General features: G+C 42.7%; 1 protein-coding gene across 1 annotated transcript in view; it reads right to left on the bottom strand.

The window, feature by feature from the left end:
- The window catches only part of PARP12 (poly(ADP-ribose) polymerase family member 12), a 38,825-nt gene that overhangs the window by 10,124 nt on the left and 1,731 nt on the right, over positions 1-26,970 (bottom strand). The window contains exons 2-8 of the mRNA XM_038559410.1: positions 24,610-24,745; positions 21,127-21,427; positions 19,413-19,514; positions 11,810-11,933; positions 7,951-8,146; positions 4,037-4,178; positions 999-1,095 (exon numbers count right to left, since the gene is read on the bottom strand). Of these exons, the coding sequence (XP_038415338.1) occupies positions 999-1,095; positions 4,037-4,178; positions 7,951-8,146; positions 11,810-11,933; positions 19,413-19,514; positions 21,127-21,427; positions 24,610-24,745 (1,098 nt within the window). The remainder of the gene's footprint in view (positions 1-998; positions 1,096-4,036; positions 4,179-7,950; positions 8,147-11,809; positions 11,934-19,412; positions 19,515-21,126; positions 21,428-24,609; positions 24,746-26,970) is intronic.

Raw genomic sequence — 26,970 nt, 5'->3', positions numbered from 1 at the left:
ATATAGAGGACTGTAGTCAAACAGCTACAGGTGACTCGGCATCAGAACTGGCATTCAAAAAAAAAAAAAAAAAAAGAACTGGCATTCATACATGACACAAGTGGAGAGCAAAGAGTAACGTGCTTTGTTAGAAGTCAAGATCGCAGCTCACTACCAATAACAAAACCCAAAGAGTTACTGAAAATATCCCTTCCATGTTATTAAACAAAAGATATAATCACTTGAAGACGGAAACAGAGAGAAAATATGAGGAGTGAGATTATTATTTCCTAACCATTCTCTAAAGTAGTCTAAAGTCAGGAAGAACTTTTTTGGTTTCTGGAAAAGTCTACACAAGAATACCTTTATGACTCTGTAACATCACTGGCACACTTAACAGCTAAAATATCTAATTATATGGAGCATGCATGGGTGGCTCAGTCAGCTAAGAGTCCCACTCTTGATTTCAGATCAGGTTATGATCTCAGGGTGGTAGGATGGAGCCCCACATCAGACTCTGTGCTGAGCATGGAGTCTACTTGAGATTCTCTCCCTCTGCCTCTCCCCCCACCACATGCACATTCTCTCTCAAAATAAATCATTCTTTTTTTAAAATCTAATTATGCAATTTTTTTTCAGCATCTTTGTTTTTTTTTTTACCCTTTATTTTATGTTGCATTTAGTTTGGCACTTTAATGCTTTATTAATTAAAACCTGCATTGTATTTATCATCTTATAATCCGTACTAATACTTCTGTCTCTGAAATGTGCTAAGTGTACCCTGATGTTCCAGGTTCATGAATTCTCAGACCTTTTCTGAAACACCGATATTAGCATCAGCACTATGGTATTCAGTGAAGGAAAGTCTGAAAGTACCTGGTGCGGGGCTGGGCACTTGGAGACAGAGCACTGGTACACTCAGACACAAGCCAACAAACCCTCTTACTGCATTAGCCAGTCTGAGGAGGTTTTCTGTACCTGCAGCAGAGCACACCCCATCTAATACACATGCCACTTACCAGGCTTGCTTCACCTTCACCTCCTGAGGAGACACATACTTGGGTCTCCGGCAAACCTTTCTGACCGTACCATAGACCAGGTTTTTCTGAACGAACACTGGAGAAACAAACAAACAAACAAACAACAAAAACACCAAATGTATATACACACATGGGATAGCACTGTTTCATAAACACAAACTAAATGGTTGGAAAATGTGTAAAGCCTATATTCAGTCTGTTAAAAAAAAATAAAGCAATTTTCACATTTCAAATATTCACAAAGAAAATAGGTATCCTTAGGAGACTGAATTTAATGAACCCATGAATGATGAGTAATTGACATATCAATTATACATGAGTACCTTTAAATTGTTCCTTCCAATCTTGTTTAAACTATTATTTTGCTTAGCAATTTTTCCCAACTTGGATATGAAAAAGCTTCAGCTCAGCCTGAGACCAAATTACATCTTGAGTCAGTGGGATTTAGAGTTAATATAATTTTACTCTTATGACTTTTTGAAATTTGACTAAACTGACTCCGTGGCATTATTTCTCAATCCTTTTAAACCTGTACCATCTTTAATAAACAAAATTCTTGGGGCAACCTGGGTGGCTCAGCGGTTTAGCACTGCCTTCGGCCCAGGTTGTGATCCTGGAGACCCAGGATCGAGTCCCACATCAGGCTCCCTGTATGGAGCCTGCTTCTCCTTCTGCCTGTGTCTCTGCCTCTCTCTCTTTCACTCTGAGTCTCTCATGAATAAATAAAATCTTTAAAAAAAATTCTTGCCCCATGCCCACCCCCCAAGATCCTCAGGTTCATCCTTAAGGTGGAGGGGACACTGACCCTCGAGTTGAAAAATCACAAATTCCTGTGAGCGAGATTATGTGTCCCTAGTCACCAGGAAAACCCTATCTTTCTGTACGGAGAGTAAAAACCAGTTTCTTTCATTTATAAAACATTTTAATATTAATTTGTATATGTCTGTAACTTATGCTACTGCATTTCAGCTCACACTGTGTGATCATCTAGGTGTGTGTCCCTCATGCTGTAGCCCAGATGGTCATCAAGATCGGGACTCCCAGAGGTCCCCCCACATTCTGATTAGGAGCCCACACACCAGACATACATGGCTACAAAGCCCTACTGTGGTCCACCACTCAACTCCCATCAATAATTAGTATACTTACAAGGGGTTTTTACTGGCCTCTTGAGTGACATCATGATGAACTTAAATGGGCTTTCACTGGTAAAACTTCAGGATATGCAAATTGGCTAAATAAATGTAAGACCCACTCCCTAGCCTTCTGTGGACAGGAAAAAGTGAGACCTTTTCCTTAATTTACCCTTACCAGAGACACATTAGGCTAAGTCCCTAAACAACCTTGACCTTGGGGATTCCGCCCATCTGATGCCAGCTAACAGATGTCAGAGTTCTGCCTCTGGAATCTTGGCATTGGCAGTGGCTTTGAGCAATGCTTGTGACAAAGGTCTCTCAAATGATAGCACCAAGTCTTCCTCAATCCTACAGAACCAACCATTTCACCTGTTGTGTTTCTTAACTGTACTTGTTTCCTAATATTTGGTTCATAAGTGTGTCTGGCAAATTTGCTGTGTCTGCTTGGATTTGCTTTCACTACACCTCACACAGTGAGACAGGAAGCTAACTCACCTCAAACTACTTCTGTGACTGCTATTATCCACTACCAACAAAAAGAACTGTGCCTATCCACGTGGTCCCGGGTCAGTGTGGGGTGAACACACTTTTTCTTGCAGTTTGCAGAAAACGGCACGCACGTTGCTCTCTCCCACTCTTATTCTGTTTCTCTGTTATGTCCCCTGAGGATGGGGCCTAGAGGTTGAGAATGATAAAGCTTGCGTCTGACAATTCTGGTTTTGATATTTTCCAGATACTTAAAAGAAGTATTTCAAACAGTTGCCAACAGCAGTCAGATTGGTGCTAGGTGTATAGACTTGACCCTCACGTCACTTGCTGTCCCCTTGCATGCACTTGTACCTATCACACTGTGGACTACAAACCACCTGACCTACGGCTAGTGTTCCTGAGCAGATGCTAAAGGTAGGTAGGCAGGTCTCACTGCAGAGCAGAAGAAACTTTTAAGTACTCTGTAAGGGCACATTGAGGCGGCAGAGATTCCACCTTCAGCAAGATGATCAGCACTCCAAAACCATAGCAGGCAGATAAAGTGGTTTTAGGATAATTCACCACATACAGTTTTCTGCCCTCCACATAGAAGAAGGTCCCAAAAAATAGAGAAAATAGTAAACCATATTTACTATTACTAAGGAATGCCCAGTGAATTCCCTCAAAAGGTTCTGAACATTCAGAAGGATTCAGAGTTAAAGAGAGCTAGACTGATATATCCATGAGGAAATGGCTTAAGAGAAGCCACAGAAAAAACTAAAACTTAAAAAAAAAATCCTCCCAAATCAGTCTCTTAGATGAACTGAACCCAAAGGTTATGGGGCCTGTTTCTGTCTGCAAAGGCAACCAGGACAAGTCACTTAAAGTCCAGTATCAGGACACCACAAGCACAGGTAATCTGCTTCTAGCAACTTTTAATGAAAGTGTGTGTCTAGCACGCATTCAATCTGTAGCCCACCTAAGCCACAGGTGCTGACTGAGAAGTTGATGTGGAGCCACCATGCTGGGGGGATGAGGCGGGGTGCACAGAACAGTTATGACACTGGTCAGGGACTGAGGTTAACCTAGGACCACAGGGACTCATCGATGGCCCACAGGACCACCACCACCGCACACATGCAGACCCCACCTGTTCCCCCAACCCTCCTCAGGCTCCTGTCTCCTCACCAACCCCCTCCCTGGGCAGTTTCTCTTTTATCCCACTGAGCTGGCATCATCTGTTTAGTTTGTCTCCCTTTCCAGGTGAGCAGCTCTTCAGGAGCAGGGATCATCCTGTCCTTTTCCATCCTGGCCCTCAATGTGTACATGGAGCTTCTACAGGGTGAAGGCAGAAAAGACAGAGCCAAGAGATGGCCAAGTCCTGCTCGGTGAGGGCAGTGTGTCAGGAAGTACCTTTGAAGTCTAACTCGTATTTGTGCTTTCCAGCCTGGAACTTCAGAATGGCTGCCTGGGCGTCAGAGCCTGGTGCACAGTACGCCAGGTAGGCCTTCTCCAAATCACTGCTGTTGACGGCAGTCACAGGGTGCTCCATGCCCTGTGAGGGAAAAGCCAGATACTTCGTGAAGGCAGGAACCTACAACGATGAAGAAAGCTGCCAGGTGCGATCCACACCACACTGCAGACATGCCCATGGTGGATATCCATGTTTGGGGGGAGGCTGGGGAGTGAGTGAGAAGAGCCAGGGAGCAGGGGTGTGGCAGGAGAGGGAGGCATGAAATAGAAGCCAACACGAATGTCTCCTAAAAGCTGCCCAGGAAAATAGTAAATGCAGGTCCGGCTAGCCAGATGGTAGCAAAAGAAGAGAGAGCATTCAAATTATTCATAATGGATGACACAATCATTCGAATGAAGGTAAATGCCAACACTGAATTCTCCAATCCGCATGGAGGGATGGCCTGACACAGCTGCCTCTTCCCTATCCATTCTTGTACCCACCATCCTTCAGAGCTTAGGCCTCCTCTGTGTCCTTTTCCTGGGCCCGTGGAGAGCTCTTCTATTTCTGAATTGCCCATTTTGATCCCACACCTTCTCTCCAATTACCTATAGAACATCTAAGATTTCAGGACGGACTGAGTTTGAATTCTGGCTCCTCTACAACCATGGTAAGTTATTTTAACCTCTCTGAACCTCAAGATCTCAACAGAATGGTAATAGGAACAGTAACAAACTTACATCATACCCCTATCATGATATAAGAGTACATAGCACTGTGCCTAGAACAAAAAGCAAAGATGCCACAGAAATACCAGGCGGGTATCTAGATAGACCAGTCTGAACTTCGAAGAGGAATCTAGTCTGGAAACAGAGACTTAAAGATCACTTAAGGTGGCTGCTAACATCAGAAGAATGGGGGCATGGGCTGGACCCTGGGACACCCCAACATTCATGAAGGGAAGTAGAAAGCATCAGCCCATGAAAGAGATGGAGGAGGAGCAAGACAGCCAGGTGAGAAGGGAGTGCACAAAGGCTGGAAATGCCACAAGATTTGACACCTGGGCCCTTGACCCTTCACCAGGGTATACAGCACAGTGGGGGCTATGCCCGGCAGGATCCCACCTCCTGCAGGCACTCTATGAGAAGTGACTAGATAAACAAGTAACAATGATGGCAGATTGGCAGATTTGGGTCTGGCTAGTGGAGGAATACACAGGGGTCTTACCTTTCAAGTAGAGATGGATGTGTTGTTCGGGTACAAAAGTGTGAGGGCAGTTGTAGAGGTTTTAGATCAAGGCAAAGAAGATCACAGGAAAGGGAAAAAAATGCAAAAGGCCAATCGACATAAGAAGCCTGTTGTGGATGGTTCAAAGAGGATACAGGTCAGGGTTAAGGTATCCTGGAGCCCAATACCTCAGGGATGTCAAGTTTAACACAGGAAAATTCAGTGGCTGAGAACAGTAATACCTTAGGTTACAGACTGAGCTGTGCCACCCCCTTTGCCTAAAAAGATAAGTTGAGATCTTGATCCTAGTACCTCAAAACTTGACCTTATTTAGGAAAAGGGTCACTGCAAATATAATTAGTTAAGATGTGATCATACCAGAGTAGGATGGACCCCTCATCCACAAAACCCATGTCCTTATGAGAGAACAGCCACGTGAAGGCAGACACAGGGAGAAGGCCAGGTGATGACAAGGCAGAGACTAGACTGAAGCACCTACACGCCAGCGAGGCCACCAGAAGCTAGGATGAGGCAAGTAGGATTCCTAACAGATTTCAAAGGGAATGTGGCCTTGCTGACACCTTGACTTCGATTTGCATCCAATTGTAAGGCAATAAATCACTGTTGTTTCAAGCCACCTAGTTTGTGGTACTTTGTTATGGCAGCCTTAGGAAATTAATATAGGGCAGAGGCAATCTGGACCTAAAACTGGGCTGTACATTCTGAGCTCAGACAGGAAAGAATCTAGCTTCCCTGAATCAAAAGAACATGGTCCTAAACTGGCAATTAGCAGAAAACTAAGAGATAAATCCAAATATGGGGTGACACCAGAAGTGTGTGGGAAAAGAGGAGATAGAATGGACAGGCCACCCTAGGAGAAGATCCAGTCGATGGTACCAAATGAGACCACACATGTGCACCTGCACTCCACCATCAAGTGGTGCATCAATGATACCCAAATACAGGTCATTCCCAGAGATTTTCACTCTTCTAAATGAGGTTATACACTCTGACTATACTGCAAGTAGTAGCAGCCTAGACAAGAAAAAGGAAAAGCCCTAAGTGTGGGTGTTTGGTGGAGAAAGGACCCCACCTTCTAAAACTGTGACAATCCAGTTTTGCAAAGTCACCTAGGGAAGCATACTTTTGCATAAGTTGACTATAGGGTCTATAAGTGTCATCCCACTCATCTCCCCAAGAAGTGGGACAAATCAGAAAACAAAACATGAGAGGTCATCACATTTGCTAAGTGCTTCTCGCCTGCCATGGGTTCCTTCATGATGTCACCAGGTAAGCCCCATTCACAGAGCATAATCAGCCCCACATTCACTCCTGCTCAATACCAGGCATGGCCTCTCCTCTCCTGCTTCTGATCAAACCAAGAGCAACGCCAGGGAGTCTCCTTGAACAAATCCACATGGCAAGGAAAGTGGAAGAAGCCCTAGGATGCTCAAGAGGGGGAGATGGGTGGGAAAGAAGACAGACAGAACAGCTAATGAGAAAAGGCTAGCCATGGAGGACACGGAGGGGAAGCAGATGAGAGCGGAAGTGAGGCCCCTGCTGAGAATGACCACGTCCAATCAACCAGAGGGCAGCTATTACTCTGTTCTTCAGCCAGCCAGTCTATGCTCTGAGGACCTGCTAGGCGCAGGCACTGTCCTCCATACAGGGGCACATCGGTGACACAAGAGACAAAACTCTCTGCTCTCATGCAGCTCTAATTACAGTGTTCCCAGAGAAAAAGAAATTCCAGGTGCAGATAAGAGTAAGAAACCAGGGATCCCCAGGTGGCGCAGCGGTTTGGCGCCTGCCTTTGGCCCGGGGCGTGATCCTGGAGACCCGGGATCGAATCCCATATCGGGCTCCCGGTGCATGGAGCCTGCTTCTCCCTCTGCCTGTGTCTCTGCCTCTCTGTCTCTCTCTGTGTGACTATCATGAATAAATAAATAAAATATTTAAAAAAAAAAAAGGGTAAGAAACCAAAGCTTTAATATAGCCTCTTACAATGTCTATCAGACCACATATCCCAGTTTTCAATTGGGAAAGCTGTCCCTATAGACATGGTGACCTCCCGATACCTCTACAGATCAAGGGGCTCCCTTTAATCTGATCCAGCATCATCAAATTATTGACAGCAGCAGTTATTAGATTCAGATTCCAAATCAATACCTGAAATAAATCCATTTTCTTACACTGGCCCATGTTCTGTGGACTTGCTGCTACACAGAAGGCAGAAAAGCCAGCTTCAGAAAGTCTTAAAGTTTATTATGCAGCTACACAAACTCTCCTGCACACACAGGCACTTGGTCTGGAGTTACCTATTCAACAGTAAGAGAAGCATCTTTCTACTCCATTTAATAAAACCAATGAAGAAATGTCATCTCACTGTAATGTATAGTAATTTAGTTCTCATGGAGCCAGCAAGATACCTAATCATTCAAAGACACAACCTCATACAAAGAAACAAGTTAATAGTTAGTAGTTAGTTTTGCCCTAATTTCCCTAAAGCAAATGAGTCACAGTGGGACCTGGGGATCTTTGGCTCTATCAAGGACTCTCCAGAACAACCCTTGTGCTCATGTCTGGAATGGCTCCTCCATCATGGACCCTTAGCAGAAAACATTTGCCCTCTTTCTGTGACACTTACTTGTTTTCCATATTCCTGCCAAGAGCCAAACTCGTCGGTCCAGTACCAAACCCAGTCAGTGGTGAGGATGAAGTGTGGAGGTTTAGTAACTGAGGAGGCTGTGGAGAGGCGGCGGGCTGGGGCAGCGCCGAACATCATGGAGTCAAAGTCTAGACAATCAAAGTGAAAGTTGCTGGCTGACTCAGCACACAGGATCCTGCAGAAGAACATGAGAGGTAAACTGAAATCTCCACCTGCCAAGTCAATACTCAGGTTCCACCTGTAGTCTTGTAGATGCTCAGCTGGAGGATGTGAATATAAATGTGACACTCCTTAAGAAAAAAAAAAAAAAAAAAGCTTCCAAGTGGGAGGAGGAGAGGACAAGCTGGTTCTTACTAAAACAAGAAAAATATTAATAAAATTAATAAACCTCTGTAAGATGAATCAAGAAAAAAAGGAGAATATTAGAAATACAGAAGGTGGGACCCCTGGTTGACTCGGTGGTTGAGCGTCTGCCTTCAGCTCAGGGTGTGATCCTAGAGTTCCAGGATCGAGCCCCACACTGGATTCCCCATTAAGCAGGGAGTCTGCTTCTCCCTCTCCTTCTGCCCCTCCCCCTGCTTGTGCTAATAAATAAAATCTTTAAAAAAAAAAAAGGCCAAATATTCCAAACATTCACTCATGCTTAAAGTGAAACACTTAATAATTACTCCTAAAATCAAGGGGAAAAGGAAAAAAAGATAATATTCCAGCTATCACTACTTCTATTCAGCATGGCATGGGAGGTCCTAGTCACGGTAACAAGAAGTAAAATGAATAAAAACAAACAAGAATAAAAAAAATTAAAATGCTACCCACAGATATTAATTTCTAGATAAGTAGAATATATAGATAACTATACAGGAAATTCAAATGAATTATCAGTAGAGTCTTCTGAGTTAAGATATTTTAGCAAAGTTGCAGAATACAACTGTTGACAAAAGTCAACTGCGTTTCTATGTATCAGCAGAGAGAAAACAAATTTCTTTTACTGGGGGTATAAACATGACAACTATAGTTAACAATGTTTTATAGCATATTTAAACTTTGCTAAGAGAATAAATTCTCAAAGGTCTCATCATAGAAGAAAAAAATGTTTTTTTTAACTGTATGAAGTGAGAGAGGTTAGCTAAATTTACTGTGCTAGTCATTTTGCAATGTATACGTAGTCAAGTCACTATGCGGCACACCTTAAACTTCTACAGAATTGTGTGTCAATTATATCTAAATATAAGTGGGGGGAAAAAGGATTTCTCTAGCAAAAGACATCAAGATCTTAATGGAGAAATTACAGAACTACTAAAAGATATTTTTAAAAATTTAAATAAATTAGATGCTATTATGTATATGAAGACACAGTCTGAGCATCACTATGATGTCAGTTCTCCCAGGACTGACAAGAGTCCATTCAATTCTAATTTCAAAAATCACAATGGAGATAAGCCAGTGAGATATAAAAATTTCTAAAGAGGAACAAACTACCAAGGGCTCAGGCAGTTCAAAGACAGACAAAATAGGGGTATGCCTCACCAGAGGCCAACACTTACAATAAAGCTCCACCAGGTGACAGTGTGGCAGTGACAGACAAACCAATGAAAGAGAAGAGGCCAGGAACACACTTGGATGTGTTTGCTAACTCAGCACATGTCTCGAGTGGCACTAGAAGTAGGTGGAGGAGGGATGGCCTACTTAAACAAGCGATATTTGGCACAAATCAAAATAAGTCTCAAAATAAGACTCAAATAAGTCAAATAAGTCTCAAAATAAGCTATAAAAGGTGGCAACATTTTGCCAAATTTGGCTCCATTTTGATGGATTTAAAAATAATCACTTGTAACGAGTGGTGGGGACAGCCACACAACAATGTAAAATGTGCTTAATGCCACAGAAATGTACCCTTAAAAATGGGTAAGATGGCAAATTTTATGTTATGTATGCATTACCACAATTTAAAATTTTTTTAAATAAACATTTTTTTAAATAAACATGTATTTAAAAAGTAGTTTTGGTAAAACTGGTTAATTCATCTGCATAAGAATGAAACGGGACCCATACTTCACGTGACCTGCAGTGAAAGATGAAACACAGTGCTTAAAACGTTAAGACTTTTTAAAGAAAATTCAGAAAAATTTCCCAACAGTCTTGGGATAAGAAAGGCTTTCTGAGGACTCAAAAATTATAAAACCATAAAGGGAAAGATGGATAAATACTTCTCTATATTAAAATATACCATAAGTTGGCAGGAAGAGTTTATTTTCAATGCACATTTAATATCCAGAAATTTAAAGAATTCCTAAAACTAGGGATGCCTGGGTGGCTCAGCGGTTGACCGTCTGCCTTTGGCTCAGGGTGTGATCCTGGGATCTGGGGATGGAGTCCCGCATCAGGCTCCCTGCAAGAAGCCCGCTTCTCCCTCTGCCTATGTCTCTGCTTCTCTCTCTCTGTGTCTCTCATGAATAAATAAAATCTTTAAAAAAAAAATTCCCATAACTAAACACCCAACCTTTACCTCAAAAGAACAATCAAACTATAAGGACAGACATTTTAAAGGAAGCACAAATGGCCCATAAACATGTGAGGAGACATCTTACCTCATTAGGACCCAAAGATATGCATGTAGAGCTACCACTTTACATCCCCAGGCTGGGAAAAGTTCAGACGGCAAATAAGACCAACATTAGGGAGATTGTCACCACAGACTGTGAATGGTGGTGGAAAGCAGGCAACCATCATTTTGGAAAACAATTGAGCATTACCTGGCAGAGCTGAGGATGGCCCCAGCCTATCTTCTGGCAGTCTCATCCCTGAACACCTGGCCTAGAGAAGCCCACACACATGTGCCAGGATATCAGCACAACTTGACAGAGTCCTGAGAACAGTGTGCTGAGCAGAAGGCACTAGATGTGGTGGTAGAGAGTATATGGCTCCATTTAGATGGGGTTCAACAAGCGAGATTAATCTGTGGTGACAGATGTCAGACCAATGGTAGCCCATGGAGTGGGCACTGATGGGAAGGGGACAGGAGGGGACTTTCTGGGGTGATGAAGATGATCTCTATTTGGATAAGAACGTCCACTACGTGAGTGCATGCATTTGTCAAGACTCAGTGAACTATACAATTACTATCTGTGCACTTCCCTGTGTGTAAATTCTGCCTCAGAAAAAGAGAGATAGGGGAATATGTGAGCCAATTCATCTTCCAAAGGGGAACAATTTGTTTCACATACTTTAGCAGTAGCGATTTGTGCAAAATTGCACTCTAAGCACAAATTTATTTTTTCCACTTAAAAAAGTAGGCTTAAATTTTCTTCTTGGCAACATATTTTAGCAAGTTCAATCCATAATATGAGAAGTATTTGAAACTAAGGCTTCCCAGGACTTGCCAATTTAATATGACTAAGTGAAAATAGTGGGACACACTTAGAAAAATTGAAAAGTTAAAGGCCGAACAATAAACAGAAGGTCAACTCAGGACTTCTCATGTAAAAGCTAAAATTTCACAAATGACTGCCTCTCGCTTTTCTGCAGTAATCAATGTAGATATATGTACATGATCAATGCCAGCAGCAAATAACTCAAAACTTACATGGTACCACCATTGCCTTTCCCCATAGCTCCTCCCTAAAGGAGAGAAAGGTGGGAAAATAGAGGCATCAAACCAGAGTATCAACACTCACTTCCAATCTCCAGCCTAGAGCTTTCACCTCCAGACCAGGCTGTTTACTGGCGTGTGTGTGTGTGTGTGTGTATGTGATCAAACCTCAACTCTGTTGTGTCCAAACTCCCCACACTACACACAAAAGCCCTGACACACAGCAGACACAAGTGATATATTTCATACCTGTCTTTTCTGGGATCACTATATGCCTCTTCAATAAGCTCCATTTTATCCAAATCCTTCCACTTGCCTCTGTCCAAGAACTGCCATCGATATGGTAAATGGAAATGAACTTTATTGCACTTATCTAAAATAAGAATATAAGGAAATAAGACACCTTACATAGCATGACCTAGTTCTGTGGTTCTCAATGAGTGTGGTGCTGCCCACTGACGTGGGAACACTCTAGAGATCTGTGGAGAAGTCATTTTTAGGGCAATCATCTTGAACATGTAAATATTGAAATACCATGTGTCTTATTATACACACTTTTATATCTCCCCTTTAACAGGACATTACATCAATTTTTAAAAACATATATTGGTAGGTTACATTATGTGTGAGTTTCATCTCATGAGTACAAAAGCTGATCGTGTAAAGGCCAATCAGGAGGCAGTCATCCGACTGCCTCCTGATTATTGCTGGGCATGCAGCATGTGGACAAGTGGTGGTCATACCAAAAACAGAGGCAGATTCATCTCTACTAGAAACCCATACAAACCCTGACACATCTGACCACAGGTAAGTCAGGAGCATAGTTCTAGCCCATTTTTATCTTCTGGCTAACATACTCACCACCTCAGCACAACCCCACATCCCTAGAGGTGTTTATACACACTGCCCTGCCCCTGCCAAAATACACAGAATGGCCCCACCCTCCAGTTCCCTGTCAGTTGCTCCCCCTACATCTTCCTTGTGCTCCCTAGCACCTCTGTCACTCCTCACACATCCTGCCAGCCTTGCCTTGGCTCATGCCAGCCCCTCACTTTTCTCTCTACCTCTCAGTATCTTATACGAGGTTCTGGTACAAACTCCAGAGAGGAAAGGCAGACTGGAAAAAAAAGCAAGAGGAAGCTCTCTGCACCCTGAAATAGACCCACTTTTAAGGTATATGCTATTAGGTAAAAAGACAGACAACAAGGTGCAGAATGCCTCTATTTGTGGAAAAGAAGAAAGAAGAAAGAAAGAAGAAAGAAGAAAGAAAGAAGAAGAAGAAAAAAAGAAGAAGAAGAAAATTAGAGCTACTCTGACTGAGCACATATATACACACATATTATTCCTTGAAGAGAGGAAGTGGGTCACCAGGGACAAAGTTATGAGGAAATATTTCTGTTGTTTTCTATGTCTTTTGAATTTTGAACCACAAGAACACCCAAAAAAATAAATGTCTACGTAAGTGAAAAAAGATACAAAATAGTGTGCATAGTGCACCTATGTAAGAAGGAAACCCACCAGAAATATATACTTGTATATATACATGAAATATATACATGTATAACATCTTCATGGAAGGACAATCAAGGAACTAGTAACAATGATTGTTTCTGGGGGTGGGGGAAGATGGGTGCTAGAAAAAAGAGGTATGAGGGAGACATTTCTTACTGGTTGTCCTTTGTGCTTCTTTAATTCATCTTTCAAAAACAATGACAATGAAGTGGCTAATTTGACACTTGAAAAAATTAAAATTTTCTGAGGTTGTATGTAGGGGCATCTGGGTGGCTCAGTCGGTTAAGCATCTGACCCCTGATTTCAGCTCAGGTCATGATCTTGGGGTCATGGGATTGAGCCCAGTGGGGTTCCACAGAGAGCTGGCTTGAAAGATTCTCTCCCTTTGGCCCTCCCCTGACCTTGCATGCATGCATGCATGCATGCATGCATAAATAAATAAATAGTAATAAAATTATATGCAGCCTTTCAGGCACATCTCAATGCCATTTCTTTTCCATAGATTCTACCTTGGACCATGGAGGAAGGTGGGCAGGTTGCCTGGGCTTGTCAAAGGCCAAGCCTGAGACTAGGCAGAGCAGACAAGAACACCCAGCCAAAGGATACAAAATCAATGCATAGAAATCAGTTGCAATTCTCTACACTAACAATGAGACTGAAGAAAGAGAAATTAAGGAAGCAATCCCATTTACAATTGTACTCAAAAGCATAAGATACCTAGGAATAAACCTAACCAAAGAGGTTAAAGGGTCTGTACTCAATAACTACATAACACTTATGGAAGAAATTGAGGAAGACACAAAGAGATGGAAAAACATTCCAAGTTCATGGATTGGAGGAATAAATACTGTTAAGTGTTTAATAATAAATGTTATTAAAATGTCTATGCTACCCAGAGCAATTTACATTTAATGCAATCCCTATCAAAATACCATGGACTTTCTTCACAGGGTTGGAACAAATAATCCTAAGATTTGTATGGAACCAGAAAAGACCGTGAATAGCCAGATGAATGTTGAAAAAGAAAAACTAAACTAGGGGCATCACAATGCCTGACTTCAAGCTGTATTACAAAGCTGGGATCATCCAGACAGTATGGTACTGGCACAATAACAGACACACAGATCAATGGAACAGAATAGAGAACCCAGAAATGGACCCTCAGCTCTATGGTCAACTCATTTTCGACAAAGCAGGAAAGACTATCCAACAGAAAAAAAGACAATCTCTTTAATAAATGGTGCTGGGAAAATTGGGCAGCCACATGCAGAAGAACAAAACCAGACCATTCTCTTACACCATACACAAAGATAAACTCAAAATGGTTCAAATATCTAAATGTGAGACAAGAATCCATCAAAATCCTAGAGAACACAGGCAACAACCCTTCTGAACTTGACCACAGCAACTTCTTGCAAGATACATCTATAAAGGCAAGGAAACAAACGCAATAAAGTACTGGGACTTCATCAAGATAAAAAGTTCTGCACAGCAAAGGAAACAGTCAACAAAACTACATAATGGGAAAAGATATTTGCAAATGACATATATGATAAAGGGTTAGTATCCAAGATCTATAAAGAACTTAACAAACTCAACACACCAGAAACAAATAATCCAGTCAAGAAATGGGCAGAAGACATGAACAGACATTTCTCCAAAGACGACCTACACATGGCCAAGCATATTAAAAAATGTTCCACATTACTTGCCATCAGGGAAATTAAGTCAAAACTACAATGAGATACCACCTCACACCAATGAAAATGGCTAAAATTAACAAGACACGAAACAAATGTTGGTGAGGGTATGGAGAAAGGGGAACCCTCTTGCACTGTTGGTGGGAATGCAAGCTGGTGCAGCCAATCTGGAAGATAGTGTGAAGGTTCCTCAAGAAGTTAAATTAGAGCTACCCTATTATCCAGCAATTGCACTACTGGGTATTTACCCCAAAGATACAGATGTAGTGAAACAACAGGACACCTGCACCCCACATGTTTATAGCAGCAATGTCCACGACAGCCAAACTATGGAAGGAGCCATAATGTCCTTCATCAGATGAATCAATAAAGAAGATGTGGCATACATATACAATGGAATATTACTCAGCTATCAGAAAGGATGAATACCTACAATTTACACTGACATGGACAGAACTGGAGGGTATTAGGCTGAGTGAAATAGGTGTATCAGAGAAAGACAATTATCATATGGTTTCACTCATATGCGGAATTTAAGAAACAGTGAAAGGGACCATAAGGGAAGCAAGGAAAGTGAGTGGCAAAAATTTAGAGAGAAAGGCATACCATGAGAGACTCCTGACTCTAGGAAACAAAGGGTTGCAGAAGGGGAGGTCAGTGGGGGAATAGGGTAACTGGATGATGGGCATTAAAGAGGCCACATGATGAAATGAGCACTGGGTGTTATACTATATGTTGGCAAATTGAATTTAAATAAAATAAAAAAAAAAAGAACACTCAGCCAAGATGATTCAGGGAATAAGAGAGACTCCAAACAACAACAACAACAAAAATCCCCAAGTTCACGAAGGCTGGGTTCAGCCACTCTTGGGACTGAACTTATCCAGAGTTAGAGCATGGATGGCTCACACCAAGCCACACCTCTTGGACTCTACCAGGGTATATAAAATAGAATGATAATGAAGCGTCCAACCTGGAAAGATAAGGCTACAGATATGGTCCAGAGGTCACAACCAGATTAGATTTCCTGTTCCCTCCCTGAAGGGCACTAAGGGAATGATCAGGATTAATGTCAGTGTTCAGTCACTGCACCTATAGACCCTAGCTCAGGTGAGTCCTGGACAGGCTGAAGAAAGACTCTCCCCTTAGAAGGCCCCCATCAGAGAAAGTATACCACCCATTGCCTTCCAGGCTAACACTTTCTTGGGAAGGACACAGGGGCCAAGGGAAGGCACTGTAGTCAAGAACTGGGGGCTCCAGTTTTTTTTTTTGGGGGGGGCTCCAGTTCTTAATGTGAGCTCAATGTGGAGCCCATATCACTCACCAGCCAGAAGGCGCCCAATAAAAGAGGGTGCAATGCAGGCCACCAGAGCCATGGTGGCTGGCGAGAGCAGAGTCCCAGATGATGAGGCCACTTCTCTGCCTTTCCTGATCCTCTTATCCCCTTTCTCAATTTCCTTTCCCTCCTTCCTAGAATCTAGGCTTTCTGGAAGGTGAGTTGCAAAAACCAAATTAATTTCAGAGACAAAAATACTACATCCACATCCCTTTCCTCCCCACATCACTTGAAATGACAGGCTGGAGAGAAGAACACATCTAAAAATGCTGAAAAAACAATAAATAGTGCCATCAAAAGATTATTGATTCCACTGATTTCATCTATTGATCTATCCTATGGATTTATTCTATCAATTTCAATCGATTGAAAATAATTAGAATTATTGGAGAGTCCCTAAAATATGAAGCACACAGAATCAAACTGAGTTAAAGACAGAAAAACACATGTAAAATACATAGAAGTGGACCTTCTGGAAGTGGGAAGTATTGAGGGGTCCTTAACAAACTCAGAGTTACATGTAACAAAAAGCAAGAAAGACACCTGGTCAGTCCCAATGAGAGTAATTCAGACCCACCCACTAGAACAGGCACTCCCTCCATGCCCTGCTTGTGCCCCACAACCTTGCTATTTTCCCCAAGGAACACAGGAGTGTGGACAGATGTGCTGGAGAGAGAAGCATGTAAGAGAGCCATGAAAGCCCCCACCCCACTCCAAGGATACATGCCAGCAGCCTATACCACCAAACAAAACATGCTGCCTCTTCTCCATTAAGCCTGGGTCAGAATCTGCATGACCAGCAGACACCAGGATTCTCAAGAAGACCACCAAGAGTCACCCAACACATGAGGAAAAATGGAAGCTAACTCACACAGAAGAATCAATATCCAAGGAATAATTATTAGGGTAAACAGCTCAAGTAACAGTTAGACCTAAACATAAAAGTGAAACCTATAAAACTTCTAAGGAAAAAAAAAAGCATAGAGCCACTTTTAGAGGCTTGGAAGGGGTAAAGATTTTTCAGACACAAGAAACAAACTACAAAAGAAAAAGATACTAAAACAATCATCAATAGTGTAATTTATTCCTCAAGACACCATAAAGAAAATGAACATGAAAGAGACAGACTGTCAATACCTGTATCTGACAATGAATTGTATAAATAATACTCAAAACCCTCAGTAATGAGAGATCAAACAATCTAATTAATAAATGGGCAAAATAGTACAAAACACCACGTATTGTGATTCCGTTTACATGAACATCCAAGCAAATCCATAGATACAGAATGTAAACCTGTAGGTGCCCTGGGGAAGAGGGGGAGAATGGGTGGAGTCTGCTAATGGGCACAGCATATCTTTGGGGGTGACTGACTTGATAATAGCTGCACAATTCTGTAACTAAACTAAAAATTATTAAATGGGTGAATTGTATACGAATTATACTTAATACCTCAAACTGTCATATAAAAAACTAGCAGAAAACTTAAACAGATATTTCACAGAAGATACACAAATGGCCAGTAAGTACATGAAAAAAATTAAATATCATTTTCATAAAATAAATGTAAATTAAAACCACCATGAGATATCACTACTCATTAATTACAATAGCCAAAGTTTAAAAGACTGACAATACCAAGTGTTAACAAGAACACAGAGCAATGAACTCTCAGACATTGCCAGTGGGAAGGTATACCCACTTTGGAAGACAGTGGCCATTTCTTATAAAGTTAAACACATACTTACACATTCCACTAATTCCACATCTAGGTCTTTACTCAAGTGAAAACAGATATCCGCAAGAAAACTTGTACATAGGTATAAAGACTCTATTTGTAAAAGCTAAAAACTTAAAACCCATCACATAATGGATAAACAAATTGTAGTCAATCCATGCAACACAATACTATTCAGCAATAAAAAAAGAGCTAACTACTGATTTGCCAACCTGGACAAATCACAAAGGCATGCTGAGTGAAGACAGGGACAGAAGAATGCATGCTGTATGTTTCCATTTACATGAAATTCTAGAGAGTGCAAATCTACAGTGACAAAAAGGAGATCAGGGACTGCATGGGGTCAGGAAATTAGGGGGTGAAGATGAATGGTATTGGGACATAGGGACACTTTGAGAATTAGGAAGCTACCATATCTAAGGTGTTATTATCAGAACTCAGCGTATACTTAAAAATGTTAAATATTTAAAATATCACTGTGTGTAAATTATAGCTCAATAATGTTGGCTTTAAAAAGCATACATGTATATATGACACATATATATGCTTGAACTGGCATTCCATTTTCAGGAACCGAGCTATAGAAATACACTTGAGTACTCAGGTGCTCAGTGGAATATCACTCTAACTGGACACTACAGTTGTTTTTTAAAAACAAGGTGGACTTACACATACTATGGTGGAAAAAAAACTCCAAAACACAATGTTAAGTAAAGGAAGCACACTAAGGAATACCTATCACATATTCCCATCTGTTGAAAAATATGCAAAACAAGCACCATGACCACACGGCATGTGTTTACCTTTGGGGAAGGCTGAAGGAGGACTTCAGACTTTATTCTGTATTATTGGATTCTTTTACAAAGTGAAAGTAGTCCTGAATTGCTTGGGTGGCTTTTAAAGACTGAAAACGAAACAAGAAGTTTGGTGGTTGTTTTTCTAAAAGTCATCAAATTTGAGAAGGAAGCTTTCTTCAGTCAAAGCCCAGGATAACAGTAAGAAGAAAACAAAGGTTTAGTGAAAATACAGACACACATGTACATAAAAGAATTGTTACTTGTGATAAAAAGAGGGACCATGGAAATCCCCAAGAGGTTCTTAAGTTCTTCTTCCCCACCTTAAGTTCTTGTTCCCCAAGAGCACACACAGGCATCTCTTTCTCAGGGAGGGCCTTCTGGCTTCTTGGGGCATTTCTAAGTCTACAACCACCCTTTATGAGGGATGCTCACATTTGTCACCACTAAATGGGGCATCTGTGCAAATCTGTGACCTCATGCTAGGCTGATCAAGGGTCAACACTTGACACTTGCTGCATGAACCAGTTATGTTCCCAAAAACTCATCTATGGTCTAATTTCCATTAATTCAATTCCTACCATCCTCAACTCCCCAACAAAATTGCTTCAGAACTGTTTGGCAAAAGTGCCACCCCAGCTCACAATTAAGAAGGCCTCAACCCTCTCTGGATGGGGGAGAGGACCTTCAGGCATGACCTCAGGGCAGAACTCTTAAAACAAGAAGCAGCTGTCCCACCTACAAGTGGATGAAGGGGATTCCTCGAACTTACCTTGAAAGCTACAACTTTTCCGGATATGGTATAAGCAGATCTCATCACTCTCCTCTTGGTTAGCAGTGTTTGGGGACACAGAACCTGAACTATCTCTTCTTTCTATGAAGAAACACCACAAAGAGGTATCAGCATCCATCAAAGCTTCTGATAGAGTCAGAGTAGTTCAAGATACAAGGAGAGAAAAGTGGGCAAGGCAATCTCACAAAATCCTATGACATTCAGGATGAAATTACCCCATTATGTAAGTGGACCCTCTGTTTTTTAGGGAGGAGCCAGGGAGCCCAACACCATGCAGCTGCTTGCCATGGAGGGGCTCTTTTTTTCCTCAGCTCTGGCTGTGCAACCAACCTTAAAATGAAACCTCCTTAAGTAACTTTAGATGAATTATAAGAATTTTAATATATAACAGGCACAGAGGTGATTTCAAAGTTTATCTTTACTAGTAGTGCTTCAATCAGATGTTACCTAACAATTACATTTACCATTGCCCCTCCACCATACAAACACATAAAACTCACTCACAAACCCTCCTTATTCAGTATCACCAGTTATTTTGTTATTCACTTTCCTTTTAGTTTTTATAGGCTCCCCAGACACTCACAGGGTGGGCCTCAAAACCCACAACTTGGGGGCCTCTGAGATTACCCCCAAGGGCAGGTATCCTTCCCTCCCTTTCTAGGGCCATAATCCAATTTACACTGTTATTAAAGATCTATTTAAAGCAAAACCTGTCTACACCTAGCTTCCTACTATTGAAAGAAATTAACCTAAAATAACTGAAGATAATGTAAAGAAAAAACATATATGGCAAAGACTATTTTTAAATATAAAAATCAAGTAAGATTACAGTGTTGTTTGTTTGCTGGTAGTCCTAGCACTCATCTGATATTTTAGGAAGTAGTCTATTAAAAATTCTAGATAACCTCTATTAAACATCTATTAAAATCCTACAGCTAACAAATGGTTTGATTGTGCATTCCGGGGTGGTGGGGGTGGGGGCGGACTATGTCCTAGTCTCCAATATATAACCAGGGCCCAGGCCAGTGGCTAGCACGTGGCAAGCATATAAATTTGTTAAATGAATGAGTGGATAACCAGAATGGCCAGCCAACAGCCAATACTGTGAAATCCAAAGGACACCAATGTGTCATAACCTCTCCAATGGACTACATTATTAATTTCCCACATAATAAGTGAAGAAATGCTTATTTAAGAAGCAATCTCTGCTTAAAACTCCCCCATCTGCTTGTCATTAAACCTGACATTCCTTTAAAAAATAAATAAATAAATAAAGTATCCTAGCATGCTCGATCACTCAACAAATAAATGTCTGAGTGTGGGCCAGGCACTGGCTAGGTGCTAGAGATGAGCAGTGAACAAAGATATTTATAGGGTCTAAAAGATTCCATTTATTCATGTCAAGAACAGACAAGATTCCATTTATTCATGTCAAGAACAGACCTGAAATTAAAACAGACTTTGTTCACTGCAGATCAGATCTGTCAGGAATGCATTTATAGTAAACATCAATTGGTATTTGTCTACAATATCTTGCTTGTTCATGACCATGATTTCAAGTCATCTTTATAATGCCTACTAGCTGGGAAGGAATCACCAACTGCACTTTTCTAAAAGCAGCACAGACTTGCCCCAGGTCACACAATCTATTATTGGCCAGGTAGAATCCAAGGGCCCCAGTGCAGAGCCTTACCAGATGTCCCCTGTGGGCCCGAGGTAGGAGGGTGCCCTCTGCTGGGGGTGGAGCTCTTGTTCTTGATGTCATGAGCATTTCTGTAAATGGAAGGCAGTCTGCTCACCAGATCTGAGTTCATGCCCAACTTCTCCAGTTTTTCCAGATTCTCAGCATTAGAGAGATCATGAGATCTCTTACAGCTAGTGCCAAACTTGCATTCGCCCTGTAAAAAATACTGGCAGATGTGGAGTTTGATACACTGCTTTTGAAAGGAACAAGAGCCGTAGGGTCCATCTCCTTTGTTATAATGAAGGCAGATCTGTTAACAGAAAAGGAAAAAAGCACCAGCTTAGGAAAACCTCACAGGACACCACCTCCCCTCCGGACCAGTCACAGTCAGAGGAGGTTTCTCTAAAGACCTAGCCAAGGGATCCCTGGGTGGCGCAGCGGTTTGGCGCCTGCCTTTGGCCCAGGGCGCGATCCTGGAGACCCAGGATCAAATCCCACGTCAGGCTCCCGGTGCATGGAGCCTGCTTCTCCCTCTGCCTGTGTCTCTGCCTCTCTCTCTCTCACTGTGTGCCTATCATAAATAAATAAAAATTAAAAAAAAAAAAAAAAAAGACCTAGCCAAAGCTGTGATCCTGTCATCCTCACAAGCCACACAGCTATGAGAATATCCCCCCACTCTAGATAGATGGCTAACATATGCCCTTGGAGAAAATGGAAACCAGGTAGAAAGCAGACTGTGCAAATCCAAAGAATTCCAACTTATCAGAACTGCTCCCTTCACAGGAGATGTTTCCATGTAACTCATACAGCAGCATGCTAACAGCCCACCTACAACCTCCACCTACAACCTTCCCCCACTGACTCACCAACTCTCCCTAAGCCAGGTCCCATATCCCCATCTTCTTTTTTTTCTGAAATTCAGGGTCAAAGAGGTTCTGAGTGTATAAAGTATCTTCGAGAAAGGCCAAATACAGCCCTTTCATTTATCAAGAGCAAACTGAAACTCAGAGAAGTATACCTACTTGCCCTAGGTCACACAGCTATCTACATCTGGCATGCTCAATGTCTGTTGAATTGGACTGTTGGTAAAGCTGGGACTTGAATTTGAATCAACTGCTCCTTTTCTACCTTCCAAATTCCTAGAGATGAGAGCCTGGCCAGAGACCACCAATGGCCTACCCAGGCAATTCAGAGGCATTACACTGAGCAAGAGGTAGAAATGCAACAGAGGGCTGTAGAACCAAGACTTAGATCAGTAAGGACTCTACTCTGGGGATGGAAACCCCAAGGGGAAAGGCCAAGACAGGGTTATGCCCTAACCTTGATTTTGCCACTTAGGAGATGCCTGACCTTAGGCAGGCCACTCGCCAGCTCTGAGTTTCAGCTTTTTAATCCCTAAAATGGGAATAATACCACCTACATCACCAGGCTATCATGAAGATTGAATGGAAAATACACAAAATGGCTAATACAAATGTCTGGGGTCATAGTGGGTGCTCGATTCACGGTAGCAGCCCCTCAATATTCATCCGATAAGGACCAGACTGACAGCAGAAGGTCGGGCAGGAAAGCTACACCAGGTCCCAATTTATGGTCACAGCTCCCAGTTGCCAGCACTGTGTTCTGAAGCAACCTGCTTACACAAGTATACAAGAGGCTACACAATCCAGACTGGTCACCTTCTGATTCACTTTTCATACTATTGACAAGATGATCTCTCCAAAACATTAATGCCCACTCTCCAAACACAACCCCCGACCCCAACTCCTTCCCGTGATACTGAAGCCTGCATGGATGAGTCTCTACTCACTCATTTCTCCTTCTCCCCTCTCCCACTCTAAATCCAAGTTGTCCCCTGGATAAATACATGCTGTCCCCTGACCATACCGGTTCTGTCTTCTCTCTGCCCATTTTTCCCAGACCTTCATCCTCCACACGTCCTTCAGCATTCAGAACACACACCATCTACCCTAGGACACCTTCCCAGGCGTCCAAACTGTGCCCCTGAGACCACAGTGCTTTTACTGCAGTATCTAGAAAAGCACCTTGCAATCACATGCTAACTTGTCTGTCTCACCCAAGAAATGCACCTCCTGGAAGGGCAGAACAGGGTCTTTTATCTCCGTATCACCAGTGCCTCACTCATAGTGGATAGTCAATAAAGGCTAGCTGAATTAAATCAATACTAATTTTCAAAAGGCAAAAGAAAAAAGTTAATACCTATTATGTGCCAGTCACTAAGCTATATATAGCACCTGTCTCAAATGTGTGGTTTTAGTGGAATAATATGTAGCATTTTCATAAAAACAGGTTAATCTGACCTCTGTAATCTTATCCCAGAAACAGTGTCAGAGCATCCCACAAATCTATGCCGGCCACAGGAACACACCACTCAGATCTGCTGCAGAGTGCAATTAACTCAGCTCAGCTGCTGCCCTCGGGAGCCACCACCTTATTCACACAGAGACCATGCTCCCACCGGCTGCTCCCAGGCAACAATGAGCTACCTTGGCTCAGAACTTCCCACTGGCCAGCAGAAGCTCTCTTGGAACTGGGCTACAGTCAGGGTCTCTTCCTACCCAGTCCCTTCCTTCCCCCAGTCCTGCCACATCACTGCCCAAAAGCTTCCCACTTTCTTCTGCTCCCTCTCCACTAAATCTCCTGCACTTCTAATCCCATCTTGGTGTCTGTTTCTCAGAGGACCCAAACTAGTACATAGCCACTGCAGCGAGGTGCATTATGAGATTATGCATTATGCATTATGAGAATCCACATCAACTAAAGTTCAAAATTCCCTGGGTGTAACTGATTTAGTAGAGAGGGCATCATCTGCCTGTCAGCATCTCTGAGAAGTTTCCTCCTGGGAAAGATGGCCCCTCCTGGGTCTGGCAATAACACAGAGTTTCAAGTCCTGCTAGATGGGGAGGAGCCAACTGGAGTCTCTCATCTCCTCATCCCCATGTAAGGAACATCTTGCTTCAGCCACTGACCAACCAGACTCCCCCAACCTCTAAGAAGCCCTGCAAAAGAGGAACCAGTCCCAATGACATAGAAGGAAAGGCAGCTTCTAGAAGGGGCAAGGTTTCAGGCCCAAGGTCACTAGTCTAAAAATCAATAGAGAGCAGCCCGGGTGGTTCAGCGGTCTAGTGCCACCTTCAGCCCAGGGTGTGATCCTGGAGACCTGGGATCAAGTCCTGTGTCGGGCTCCCTGCATGGAGCCTGCTTCTCCCTCTGCCTGTGTCTCTGCCTCTCTCTCTCTCTCTCTCCCCCCTCTGTGTTTCTCATGAATAAATAAATAGTTTTTAAAAATAAACAAATAAATAAAAAATAAAAATCAATAGAGCCAGGAATTCAATCCAGGTCTCCTCCAAGCAGATCCCATGGTCACTATCAGGTCCTCCTCAGCTTCTCTTCTGCCATATTTCTTATCTTCCAACCTTCTAGCTTCTCCCCCATCACTTACACACATACACACCCCCTCCTGAAACTCACCTCTGGCAAAAGCCAGGGGTCATTCTGAAACAAAAGCAGGCAGAGCTCACTGAAGCTGAGGTGGTCAACACCATGAGTTCTCAGCACACTCAGGTTGTGATCTGTCGTCAAGCTGTGACTGTTTCTACAGTTCTTCCTGCAAAGAAGCAAAGCTGGTGTCACAGTTCAACTGTGCCTCCCCAAAATTCTTATGTTGAAGTTCTAACCCTCCCGTGACTGTATTTGGAGATGATTTTTATACAGAGGTAATCAAGTTAAAAAGAGGTTGCTGGGGGGGGGGGGGGTCTAATCCAATCTGCTATCTTTATAATAGAGGAGGAAATTAAGACACAGATGCGTACATGTGAAGACAGAAAGAAGATGCCATCTGCAAGCCAACGAGAGAGGCTGCAGAAAGAAAGCAACCTTGCCAACACCTTGGTTTTAGACTTCTGGCCTTGAGAATTGTGAGAAACTTCTGTTTAGCCCCCACTCTGTGGTACTTTGGTATGGCTGCCCGAGCAAACTAATACAACTAGCAAAATCAGATTTTAAAATAATTTTTCAGGAACAGTTCTTGACATTGCTTATTAGCAGCACCAGGAAAAAACAAAACAAAACAAAACAGCATGTACATACAATGAAAAACCGCAATGCTTATTTACAAAGGAAGAGAGAACACCTTGCGAGTTCTAGGGCCCAGGACAGCACTTCTTATCAGTATCTGGTAAGAATCACAGGGCCATTCCCAAAGAAGACTCCCAGTATGCCAGGCAGTGGGCACTTAACAGACACTTAAACAGTGGCTGAATAAACGAGCCTGGACATCTTTGGTTAAAGGTATGTGTATACACCCTGAGGCCCAGCCCTTTTCTCCACTCCCCTCCTCCATCATTTCCATTAACAAGCAAGCTCCCGTTGAACATGCATAGTGAGCCAGGCACTGGCACCACGCCCTGATGATCCAAAGACTTCAAATGATCGCCCGGGTCACCAGGACCCGGAAAAGTCAGGCACATATCATTTGCTTTATTCAGATGCTGTCAAACCTCAAAAGTCATGTTTATTTTAAGCGTTCCAAAAGAAAGCTGAACCCTTGATTGACTTCCCTAAACCAGCACCTTCCACAGGCTCCCTCATCTCAGTAAAAGACAACTTCTCTCTTTCACTGCACAGACCAACAACTTTGGGAGTCATTTGGCCTCTTCCTCTGATCTCCTCTAGTGGAAGTGACAGATACGGAGAGGACTCTAAAATAGTAGGTCAAGCGCAAGGTCAGCCATGCTCAGAATACATCCGTGCAGACAGGAGAGGCATCTGAGCCTGACAGAAGTGGAGAAGCAATCAAGGGATGGTGCAAAGCCCAGGCCAAATATTGAGGCAGCACAACCAGGCAAGGAGAGATGAGAAGAACATTCTAGGCAAACTTGGTGCCACTAAGATGATTATGACAACAATGATGGTAACAACAGCTGCTAAAACTTGTTGAGGATTTACCACAAACCAGGATTACCTGAAGGTTCTATAAGTCATTCAGTCCTCAACAAGCCCATGAAGTGTGTGATATCCTCATTTTGCAGATAAGGTAACTGAGGCTCAGATATAAAGTCGCTTGCCCAAGATCACGCAGCTAGCAGGGAGCAGAGCCAGGTTTAAAACAAGGTAGGCTTGTCTTGGGGCTGTGCTCTTAACCACCATGCTCACTGCCCCTAAGCACAGGATGGAAGTCAGGGACTTGGGACCCTTCCCAGCTGTCACCAATGAGTAAAAGCAGAAGCCATGATGTTTCTGAAACAGGTGACCCTGTGGTTCAGGAAGTCACAGGAAAAGCATCGAAAGTGCAGCCAACCACACCTACTCTCCCTTATGTGACCCAAAAGCAGTCAGAGAAGGAAGGTTCAAGAAACCGTCATGTGTGAACCACAAGGGAAATGGAACAGCGAAGAACGAAAAGGAAGCTCCGTATCATCTAGGCCAGTCGATAATCAGACTTCCAGATTTCCGAGACAAATAAAATCCAACCCCAAATTTTGGGAACTAGCTGCACAACAGAGCTGCTCTATTTTTATCGCGTATGGACATTAACAAGATGCACCAATTATCCCTATCACTCAATTCATCCTTCCACCATTTATCATTTATCGTGTCCACCTTCTCCAGCTGCTGCTCCTCATTCTCCCCCAAGGTCAGACACTTTTCCAACAGTCCCTGAGGACCCAGCTTCCCGACAGTTCCACCCTCAGGCTCCACCTCAGATCTGACCTGCTCCTGGGGCTGCAGCCCTGGCATGCACCAACCAATAACTTCCAAACCAGCACCTGGGACCTTGGCCATGCTCCCAGGCTTCAGACAGACAGCTGTCCTGGGACACACTTCTCCTGC

The sequence above is a fragment of the Canis lupus genome, chromosome 16 (assembly GCF_011100685.1).
Source record: "Canis lupus familiaris isolate Mischka breed German Shepherd chromosome 16, alternate assembly UU_Cfam_GSD_1.0, whole genome shotgun sequence".
Taxonomy (NCBI): domain Eukaryota; kingdom Metazoa; phylum Chordata; class Mammalia; order Carnivora; family Canidae; genus Canis; species Canis lupus.
Note: the sequence above shows the minus strand (reverse complement) of the source record. Positions and strands in the feature narration are given on the sequence as shown.